The sequence below is a fragment of the Diabrotica undecimpunctata genome, chromosome 4, assembly GCF_040954645.1.
Source record: "Diabrotica undecimpunctata isolate CICGRU chromosome 4, icDiaUnde3, whole genome shotgun sequence".
In the NCBI taxonomy this organism is placed as follows: domain Eukaryota; kingdom Metazoa; phylum Arthropoda; class Insecta; order Coleoptera; family Chrysomelidae; genus Diabrotica; species Diabrotica undecimpunctata.
The window spans coordinates 153,231,193-153,242,696 of NC_092806.1; the positions used below are offsets into that span (position 1 = coordinate 153,231,193).

At 33.8% G+C, this 11,504-nt stretch overlaps 1 protein-coding gene across 1 annotated transcript; it reads right to left on the minus strand.

Annotated features, from left to right (window-relative positions):
- Positions 1-2,311: 2,311 nt before the first annotated feature.
- Positions 2,312-9,307, minus strand: Eno (alpha-enolase). The gene is made up of 5 exons (XM_072530611.1): positions 9,173-9,307; positions 4,397-4,534; positions 3,612-3,985; positions 3,105-3,369; positions 2,312-3,046 (listed from the first exon to the last, which is right to left on the minus strand). The coding sequence occupies exons 2-5, from the start codon at positions 4,518-4,520 to the stop codon at positions 2,508-2,510; spliced, it is 1,302 nt and encodes a 433-aa protein (XP_072386712.1). The 5' UTR covers positions 4,521-4,534; positions 9,173-9,307; the 3' UTR covers positions 2,312-2,507.
- Between the last annotated feature and the right edge of the window lie 2,197 nt (positions 9,308-11,504).

The following is an 11,504-nucleotide window of genomic DNA, read 5'->3' on the forward strand; positions in this document are numbered from 1 at the left end:
GTTATTTTCTCATTCGTTCTTGCGATAACTTCATTTATAATGTATCCATCGAGAAAAAAACTGAGCGCCTGCAAGGGTGTAGTTGGCTTATTGGTCCGACATGGTCCCGAAAGGCCAGGAATATGCGACACTATGTTGGTGACGCGAGTACGGCTAGACGCAGGTGGCGTTTTCGCCCACTTTTTTCTATTTTTTCCGTAGAAATAGCCACTTTCATCCCCAACAATTTCACTTTCAACAGATAAGCTAACTTCTTCGACAGAGTGCCTATCACTGCCATCAACAGCTTCATCTTCACTCTCACTATCAGCATTGTAGTCACTATCCGTATCGTGATCACTAACAATCGTCTCTGCATCGGAAAGGTCGTTGTCGGTATCCCATAAAGTTTCAGCAATATGTTCAATTTCCTTTTGTGTCAAAGGCGCCCTTTTGTCACGCACGTTCGACATATTATACTTCGATCACAACTCTAAATTGAAAGAACAAACAAAATTGTATTTTTTTCTGGAAAAATAACAGTATTGTGCTTCTTACCCGAAAACGAGAAATTATCCTTTAACGGTATGGCAGGGTCAAATCTGACCCAATTCACAATATTCACGTGGAGCCACTAATTGCTTGCGGGCGACTGATAGCGGAACTGAAGCAGTTGCACGCCTTGAAAGAATACCTCAAATGGTATGTTGCCATATCGCCTAGTTTTTCCGAAAATTACAAAAGAATTTCCAATAGGGTCAAATTTGACCCTGCCATACCAGTTAAGGGTTAAATTGTATGTTCCGTTTTAAATTCGTTCAATCTGCATATGAAAAAAAATCGATTTTTTGCCCCACTACAAGGTGGTTTTAGAGGGAAGCCCGTGGCTTAAAGTGGTAAACTTTTTTGGGACCCCAAAATTGATAATCTTGGCAAAATTCAGCTTATTCGTATGATTTTTAGGGGTCAAATCTCTGACAACTGAACTAATTTGTGAACAGATTTATTTTTTGTTTCTTTGCTTTTGCTTATTTTTTTAAAGAAAGTTTTACTGTCCTTTTCTCTAAATTAACTTATATCTTAGCGTGCAAGAACTTACACTGTCTAAAGGCCCGTTTTCACACTACGTCTTATTGTACGTTTTGTGGGTCATATAAAACGTACGACAAAATGTACGTTTTGTCCAGTGTATACACACTACGTTTTTCCTTCCGTTTTCTACCTCATTTCTAATTCAGAGTCTTGAGTTGTATGAAGTTTGTTTAGTGTTTTTTTTTATTATGGAGAAAAAACGGCTGCTTTCTTTTATTTTTTCAACTATAAAGATACTACGACTGAGGAAAAAGGGGATGAAGAGGGAAAAGACAAGATGGTCAAGAGAGTGGGGTTCTAAAAAGAAGCCAGTATTCCCACGTCTCGTTACTAAAAGAGGCGAACCAGATAACTGGCTCAATTATTTGCGAATGGACACCTCAGCCTATTGTCAATTGCTAGAGTTGGTAACACCATACATATTGAAATAAGACACCTCATGAGAAAAGCCATTACACCCCATGAAAGACTCGCAGCAACTCTCAGCTATCTTACAACAGGACGCAGCGTCAAGGACTTGGAGTTCACAATCATAATATCCAAACCAGCGTTAAGCCAAATAATTCCTGAAACCTGTAATGCAATCTACTTGGTTTTAAAACATAACTACTTAAAAACTTTTATACAATTCAATAAATTCCCCGAGAAAATCGTGGGTGCATTGTCGCAATTCTGACATTATTATGCTTTTTTTGGGAAAAATGAAACGAACTGCAGTGGAACTAATCGTCAAATAAGCCAAGATCGGACGACATGTCTGAACATGTATTTTCACGTAACGTTTTATCCTATCAGTTCTCGCAAAACTATGCTTCTCCCATCATTTCTACGATCTGACCTTGGATTTCATTTCGATTCGACAAGACGTACATTTTGCTGTTTACATGCCACGTTTTATTGTATAGGATTTGTCCTATCCAACAAAACGTACAATAAGACGTAGCGTGAAAACCGGCCTTTACTCTACTTCGGTTTATTCTTCGTCTTTCTATTTCACACTTTATTTTGTTCTCTTCCTTTCCTATTTGTAGCATCTCTTGTTTGGCTTTTTTCTTAATAGCTTCTTTGCAGTCAATATCAAACCACTCCGTGTTTAATTTGTTGCTATATTTCTGTTTTAAAACTTACTTACCTAACCCATATTTTGGCCTTTAGTGTATTTCTGCTTGGTACTTCGTTTAATTTAATTGTGACATACTTTTATATACCCTTAAAATTTTAGTGGATCAAAACACTGAAGGAAAATAAATAACAATATATTTTAGATTTATAATAACCACAAAAAGTTAAATATCTCATACAGTACAACTATTTGATGACAATAGTACGGTTTTGACAACATAGCGTTTACTTTGCTCTTAACATATTAGAGAGAAAACAACATTCTCTTGACAATACCCTCAAACTACGAGTGTTTTACATATCCTTATTGTCATTTACTGAGGTTTACGGAATGATTTTCCAGCATATTTAGCTGCGGATCCCAATTCTTCTTCAATGCGGAGAATTTGGTTGTATTTAGCCAAACGTTCTGATCTGCAAGGAGCTCCAGTCTTGATTTGACCAGTGGAAAGACCAACGACAAGATCGGCGATGAAAGTGTCTTCGGTTTCACCAGACCTGTGGGAAACCATGGTGCCCCAACCGTTGGCCTTGGCAAGATTGTGGGCTTGGATAGACTCTGTCACAGTACCAATTTGGTTGACTTTCAAAAGCAAGCAGTTGCAAGCTTTCTTCTCTACTGCGGTTTGGATACGTTTTGGGTTTGTGACCGTTAAATCATCACCAACAATTTGGATGGTAGTTGCAGCAGTGATTTTAGTCCATGCTGGCCAGTCATCTTGGTCGAAGGGATCCTCAATGGAAACGATAGGGTATTCTTTGATGAATTCTTGGTAGAGGTCAAGAAGTTGGTCAGGGGAGATCCATTTGCTTTTGTCTGAGTTGGGGTTTTTGAAGTCCAAGTCATATTTGCCTAAAATATTAAAGATTAAACTATTTATTATAACAAATTTTAACTTGTAAATACAAACCTTCTTTGTGGAATTCAGATGCAGCAACGTCCATACCAATTTCGATCTTGCCAGTATATCCAGCATTTGCGATAGCAACCTTGATGAGTTCAAGACCGTCTTTGTTGTTGAGGATGTTGGGGGCGAAACCACCTTCATCACCTACAGCAGTAGCATCCAAGCCGAATCTGTCCTTGATGACTTTCTTGAGGTGATGATAGACTTCGCTTCCCATGCGCATGGCTTCTGTGAAGTTGGCAGCTCCAGTTGGAAGAATCATGAATTCCTATACAATAAAACAACTGTTATTATGTATACAGCAAAGAGCAAAGTAGAAATCTAATAAGTTAGAATTGAGTTGAAGAATTTCTTGAAGAAGAAAGCATAATGACTGGATAAATTTAATAGAATATGAACGTGAGAAAACTTGCCAAAAATTCTGAACTTGGACTATAGAAATTCAACAGAAAAAATTGGGGTAAATATTTATAAGAATCTTCCGTAGGTATATATATTAGTGACACTTACCTGCATAGCTAGCTTGTTACCAGCGTGAGATCCCCCGTTGATGACGTTGAAGGCAGGAACTGGCAAAATGATGTCTTTGTTTCCAGACAAATCAGCTAAATGTCTGTACAATGGTACTCCCTTCTTAGCGGCTCCGGCTTTGGCAACAGCTAGAGATACACCCAAGATAGCGTTGGCCCCCAATTTGGATTTGTTTTCGGTTCCATCGAGTTTCAACATGAAATTGTCGATGTCTGTTTGTGCAGTAACTTCTAGACCTGATTTGATCAGCTCAGGTGCGATTGTGGAATTGATGTTGTTGATGGCAGTTTTGACACCTTTGGCGTGGTATTCTCCCTTGACATTGTCACGGAGTTCAAGAGCTTCGTAGATACCTGCAAAATATATAATTTAGAATAACAACCTTTGAGAATCGTTTCTTAAAAGCAGGGGAAGTCCTCTACCCAGACACGGCGCGTCCCAATGGCTGATAGATTTTTTCAGAAAGAAAAAATTCACCAATATTCGGAAGTGGTACTTAAAAATTATCTAGTACTCTATGGCAAATATATAAAAGAAATAAGTTGAGAATTCGGTGTACCTAGAAGCACGCTACAGACTGTCTTCATGGTCGACTAGCAGATACATCACGACACATAGATCCAGATCCTATTCCAATATAGCTTTCCAAGGAAAAGAGCGGAGCAAATGCATTATTTTAGAAAAATTAATAACATAGACATTTTACATGCTCATCATTATATTTTTGTGGTCTTACGACATCAAAATAAAAGAGTGTTACTTACCAGTACTGGCTCCAGATGGTACAGCAGCACGGAACAATCCCAATTCAGTGACCAGATCGACTTCGACGGTGGGGTTACCACGAGAGTCGAAGATTTGGCGAGCGAGGATGCTTTTGATGGGCATCTTTGAAGAGCAGTCTTGATAAAAACGAATATTTTTTATTAAAAATGGTTTACAAATGTTTGAATTTGAAGTTTTATTAGAATCTTTTATCAGTGTCTTTTCCATTATAGGAGTCATGAATATGTTACGGATGTTTGGTAGAGGGGTACTCGGTGTATTTATAAATTTTACTTGTAATTTCTTCCATATTGTGGTAAATAATATATTCTTACGCAGCATCTGAATAGATTTAAACAAATTAGGATGACAAAACTGATACAATCATAATATAAAGTAATTTAATATTCGGTAATTTCCTTTTAACATTTCTTATTTGAATCATAGATTTTCCCATAAGTACCTAAACCAGTTTCAACTTTTTCTATGAAGGATAAGATGAAATCTTTATTGAATATTTCAATCTCCAGATCTGAAGCCGCCTGGATATGACGTAAACTAAATAACATATTTTCAAATAACAGTATTTTATAAATGGAAATCAAGAAGTCAAATAGCAGGGTGGTGTGGTACTTCTTGTGCCTGCCGTATGAAGGGTATATAACATGTTATTCAGGCTGAGTTGACCTGAGGCCTTTCAAAAATTCTTCTAATCTGGTTTTGCACTATCCCACATTTTTCAAAATCGTCGAAACTCAAAACTACAGTCTTAACTGCTGAAGCTTTGAAGCAAAAGACAATTCAATTCTATGAAAAGATTTAAAAAATGATTTTAAAGCTAGTGGAAGATGGCTTTTTAAGTCTAAGGCACTATTTAAAATTCGTTTACTAACAATAAATGTGAAGAAGTTGTCAAATGATCCAGCTGAAGTTTAAACATTCAAGTTTTCAAGAAAAAAAATTGAAGAGCTTATTCTCACTCTCATTGATCAAGATAATATGTGTTGATAAAAGTTTGGAAAACTCTTGCCAAGTAATACTTATGTTCACAAAGGTGAAGTGTGTGCTCCAGCTGGAGAAGTTTCCAAAAAATGTAAAACTGTTTTGATATGTCACAATTCAACTGGCATAAATTGAAGCTTTTAAATATTGCAAAATTGTAAAACTGTAATTTATTAGTTATTCATTAAGAAACTCTTCTACGGAATAATATGGTTTTCCAGATAGATAGCCTTTTGTCATTTTTAGGAACTTGGGGAAAGATTTTGCAGATTTAACTTAAGTAAAGGCAGACAGTTGTAGTTTTTTTGCTGAATATAATATAGATTTCTTTACACAGTGGACGGAATCAGTAAATATATACATCAAAGTTTGAATTTCTGGTGTCATAGTCATGATTAGGTCTTGCTGGAAAAACATGTAGATAGATGTCTATGAATTAAGCAAAAAATTTCTGAAATATACAAAGAGAAAAGCATTAAAATCCAGTAATTTTTTAAGTAGCTTCTACAATGTGTTGTTCATCTGAGGCCAAACAGATATTGTATGGCTCCTTTTTGTAATAATTTAAAAATAACATCAGATTGGACAGCTGTACTAGAACCCTAAAAAGCAAGAACATATAGAAGATGAAGTCATGCTTTACACAATCAAAAGCATTGACATAGTCACAAAAAACAGTGGCAGTGTTAATATTATTGGTTACTGCTTGGTAAACCTCATGTAGTACAGAAAACGTAGCACCACTGGTACATTTATTAGATAAAAAGCCGAACTGAGTGTGAGATAAAATGTTGTTTTCAACGAGAAAGGACATAGGTCAGGCTTTTATAAGTCTCAATAATTTTGGACAGCACCAGTAGTAAGGCAATAGGTTTATAGTTGCAGGCATTCGATTTTTCTCTTCCCTTATGAAGAAGAATAATATTCGCTGTCTTTAGACACTCTAGAAATATACCTTTGTCAAATGAACCATTAATTAGTGAGACCAGGATTTTCAACACATTTTTTGGGAGATTTTTATGGAAAGTCCATCAATACTACAGGAAGATTTGCTTTTGATACTATTGATTTATTGGATAAGTTCAGATTTATCAAGTGGTCTTATAAAGAATGAATTCGAGCCCTTTTTTGAATTGGGGAGATAGGAAATGGGATCTTGTTGTGACAATACAGTTGATGTTATATTTTTACTCACATTAACGAAGTATTCATTTAGATTTTCAGGGTTTGGAACAAAACACATCTTAGAAAAACTTGTAACCAACCATTAAACAAGAAAATGAGACGTGAGAAGAATATGCCATACCACTAAAAGAGTTGGTTCAGATGAAAATGAGGGCTTAACAGTAGAAAAGATAGAAAATTAGTTTGAAGATAATCCGAAATTGCATGAACTGGTGTATACTCTGATGACAGGCTTATCAACAAATCCCTTGTACCAGAAAATCCATCGTCTGAAGAAATCATTTTGGATGAGGTTTTTTTAGTCTAATCTAAAGGTGCTCCAGCTAGATGACCTGAATACTGTATTAAATGAGCTAAGTAAAATTTCTTGACAGTTGTTTTATAAGAAGATACAACGCAACAGAATGTTTCAAAAGTAATCTATGCCAGCGAAACATGGATCTATAAAAATCATATGAAAACATGTTCGAAATATGGGAAAAAAAGACAGGAATATAAGAGGTATAAATGAACACACACTGTGGAAAAGAACAAATAATGATCTGCAACTGTTGTATGATTGTAAAAAATTACCAATCTTGTAAAAGCACAAAATCTTCAATGGTTGGGAGATATACACATGATGGAAGTGAGTGAAAAGACTAAAATGATCCTTAGTAGATGACCAATTGTAAATGAGAAAATCTTGGCCAAAATAAGAATGGTATAAATGATAAGTTTTTGGTAATACCAATACAGTGGAAGCGGAAGTAATTTCAATTAAATTGTTGTATTTACAGGACTAATCTCTTGATTTTAGTCAGTGAAATAGCATCAAAGGTAAAAATAAGTAAAGTAAAAGCACCAATATTGTTTTAAACATAAAATTTTGCAACACTTAAGATTATAATACTGCTTGTATTTTTTTATTTAACTTTATAGACTAATTGATAGACGATTCAAACTATTTTGGGCCATCCAAAGAGCTAGTGAACTTAATTCAAAAGTAGAATTATTAAAAATGAATTTACTGTTTGATGTGTTGTCTTTTTGGAAATATAAATATGACAAGTCCGTCAAAAGCTGGAAGTTTATAAGTAGTATGTAGCCTGTAAGTATATAAGGTTGTTCATTGACTGAAGATGATTCACATCAACCATTATCAAAACCACTTCCGAAAAAAATCAATATAAAATATTGAGCAATAAGATTGACGATTAAAAAGACAAAGATTAAAGAAATACATAGATTACATTGGTCAGATATTCACAAAGATCATGAGATGAGGGGGACTGGCCATATCATGGCACAAAATTAAAAAATAGACAATGTTAAATAGAAAAAACAACACAGTGTTAAAATTATAAGTATTATGTACATTAAAGAAGGGATAATGGATTACGGGCAAAAAAAAATTGTAAAAATATAAATATCTAACATTGATTTTATTTGGAAGGTCATGATCCACACAATCTAAACAAGTAAGTGACAGTCATATCAGAACATCAAAATATCAAATTCAGTATATAAAAATAGGACTGGTCAAAAAATGCAAAATACATATTTGTAATATTATTAAACTAGCTTGTTCACTATTAGACAAGCATTATTGTTGTCCTAACTTTCACATGATTCAAGATTTGGGTTATTTTTCTTCACAAACCATGTTCCATCCAAACATATATCACAACTTTTTGCAAAGTCAAAGAATTGAAGCACCTAAGTTTTGTTCTTGAGAAAGGTGTAAAGAACATTAGACAACCATATATTTGAAAACTCAGACTAGTTTTACCAAGAATACTTCAGAGAGCTATACATACTTCAAGCAATACTTACAGGAGTTTTCGAGACCAAGCAACACCCAAAAAACCTTTCTTTAACATATAACCATGTGGTACTTATATGTTATAATTGGGGTAAGGTCCACTTAGACCTCTTAGGGCGGGTTTATTATATCACAAATATAACCCATACAAATCTGTATTAATTTGGATTTGGACTTTTTTAATGTCACAATTTTAAAAGACAGTATGAAACCAATTTATTTTTATCACTTGGATCTTTTTTATGATTTGTCCATTTTATTCTCTGTCCCAGTTGGACAATATTTGTAGAGTAATATCAGGAAAATTTCCAATTTTGAAGTTTGTTGAATTTTTTTAACTTTACTTCTAAGTTATAAAATAAAAAAAGATTTTATAACCACCTAAAGCAAATGCTTTTTAGATTAATTTAAATATGTTTATTACAGGATGTCAGATACATTACCGGATTTCAGGGGTACGTGAATAATTACATGCAATTAAAATCTGAAATATCCGTTGACTAAATATAGTATTTCCATACGTCAAATAACTTTTAAGCTATGTCCTTAATGTATTACATTCATATTATGTTATGAATATAACCCGAGCAATGCCAAGGTCCTATTTAAACAAAATTATACTTTTTGAAAGAATTACACAACAACCTCTACAAATTTTTTGCCTCTATAATAGAGAAGACACGTGATGGATGTAAAATGGAAACGAATTTCTCGAAATTATCTGTAAAACATTAATTCTAATCTACAACTTATAAATATTCCAAATGAGTTAAGTTTTACTTACTATTTGATATTTTCTAGATATAAAATCGCACCACCCCGACGTCTGTCAACCGGCTGAAGCAAAGTGTCAAATAATCAGAAATTGTCACCCCGTCGACCTTATCAAGGTGAAATAAAGGTCATAGCCATAACTATTGTTACACTACCGTGTATTTAAGCAACTGAAAGTATGTTCTATTACTAAAAAGCAATTAGTTTTTAATCCAATGTGTTAAAATGCAAATTTTTAAAAGCATATTTTACTTTTTCTATTTTATTGTTTAATTTCCAAAAAATATCAAATTTTACACGAACATCCAAAAATAATTTTCCTAATATAATTGATATATATGTTATTTATAGTTTTATAAAATCATACATGATGTATTTTATTTTGTGTATTAAATTTGATAATCTTATAAAACTTTTTATTGAACTTGTAACAACCGTATACCTGAAAGTTAGACATAACTAGTTTTTGTCAATGAGTTATTGGTTAAATTTAAATTATTTGCGCAAGCGTTTTTTAGTGGATGGAATATTTAAATTAAAATCGTTAGTTTTACCAAAAAATATAGATGTATATGCGTCTATATTCTTTGGTTTTACTCAAAATATTATAAATTTAAATACTCTAAATTAATTATTACAAAATAAATAAATAAATAAAAAATTATTAAAAAAACAAGCCTTATTAGTTTGTAAGCCTCTAGGTTATTTTTTGTACCTAATTTTTCTGCAGAGTTTAAAATCCCCGGATGAAGAGTTTACCTAATTTAAGATAAGGATGAGTAGAGTAAGCCTCTGCATGGGTGAAATCTGAATGAGATTAGTCGACAATATAGCGTCGAACTATTGGTTGACATCAGGAAAGATACCTATCCTCTGAAACCAAAGGGTCACCATCCAAAAATTACCTGAAATATATTGTCAAGGACCCTCAGGTCCAAAATGACAAATGCCGATATAGATGAGCTCAAGAAACCATCAACATCAAACAGAGAGCTGACAGGCATTTTTCAGAACCGATTAGCATGACTTCGTAGGAAAAATTCTTCATCAAGAACGAGCCATCATACTGGGACTTCTCCAACCTAACCATTTATCTCATTATGAATACATTCCTGACAGAATGCTTAAAATCGCCAACTACAAGTTATACTGGGATCGCACTGTGCTGTGCTCAGAGACCAAACAGGAGGCTTTTTCCTGATATTCTTTGGAGAATTCTCATCTCACTCATTTCTAGTGTTTCGTTTTGGAAGTATCGGGTCTGGTCTCCGTCGTGTATGCCATTACAGGTCTAATTGCTGATTTATAGATCCTTGCTTTTGTGTCATGTCTTAGGTGCTTGTTCTTTCATATTGTATGATTAAGGGAAGTCGCTGCTTTATTTTCTCTCAAGACTTGCTGTCGAACTTCTTCAATATCTCAATAACTAATTAGATCTATACCTATACTGCGTTTCAAACCATGATACTATGACTAACAAGATAGGATCTTCCCGTAGCACAAAATCGGTCGTGTTCGCGCATGCCGTCATTGGAGAGTAGAATTTGAATTCTTGTTAAAGTTAAATGGGATTTTTATGCATTCTGTGATGAAATTATTCAATTAGCAAAATAATAATATTAAATAAAGATTTAATAATTACAATAATCGTACACAAAAGGATATCTCCAAACTATTTATTAAAGATTATTTATTGACACATCTTATATCTTATCTTCTTAATCATAGTATCATGTTTCAAACGTTAGAATCAGTGTCGTTGTATATTGCAAACGGGTTTGCCATATTTCGCCAATTCTGTGAATTATCATAAATAAATCCTCCTTTTGTATTCCACAGTAGTTCATAGCGATAATCCTTTCCAAGTACCTGCCAAATACTATTATTTGCTTCTTTTTCTCAGCGGTCATCAAATAATTAATAATTTTCTGGTACTACTGAATAATTATTTTTTCTTTCAATTCACTCGTGAACAGTCAGGGTTTACGAAACATAAATATGCCGGTCTATTATATTCATTGGCCTTTTTCTGTGATTTGTCTTAGTAAAAGCATGGCGTCTACGCACGATCTTCTGGATCTCAATCCCTGTTGTTCGTTTGATAGTGTTATCACTTTATTGATTATTCTTGTTAATTTTTTTGCTAGGCTTGAATGCGGTGTTCAGTAGATTTATACCCCTATAGTTATTGAGATCTTTGTCTCGTTTTTTACGTATAATTCTTACACTGAAAAATTTACAGTCGACTTACAGCGCACTCAGTTTGCCTTTACCTAATGGCGAATCCAAAACAAATATACTAAGTCGTACAGCTCACTTTTAGGATAAAAAAAATATCAAAC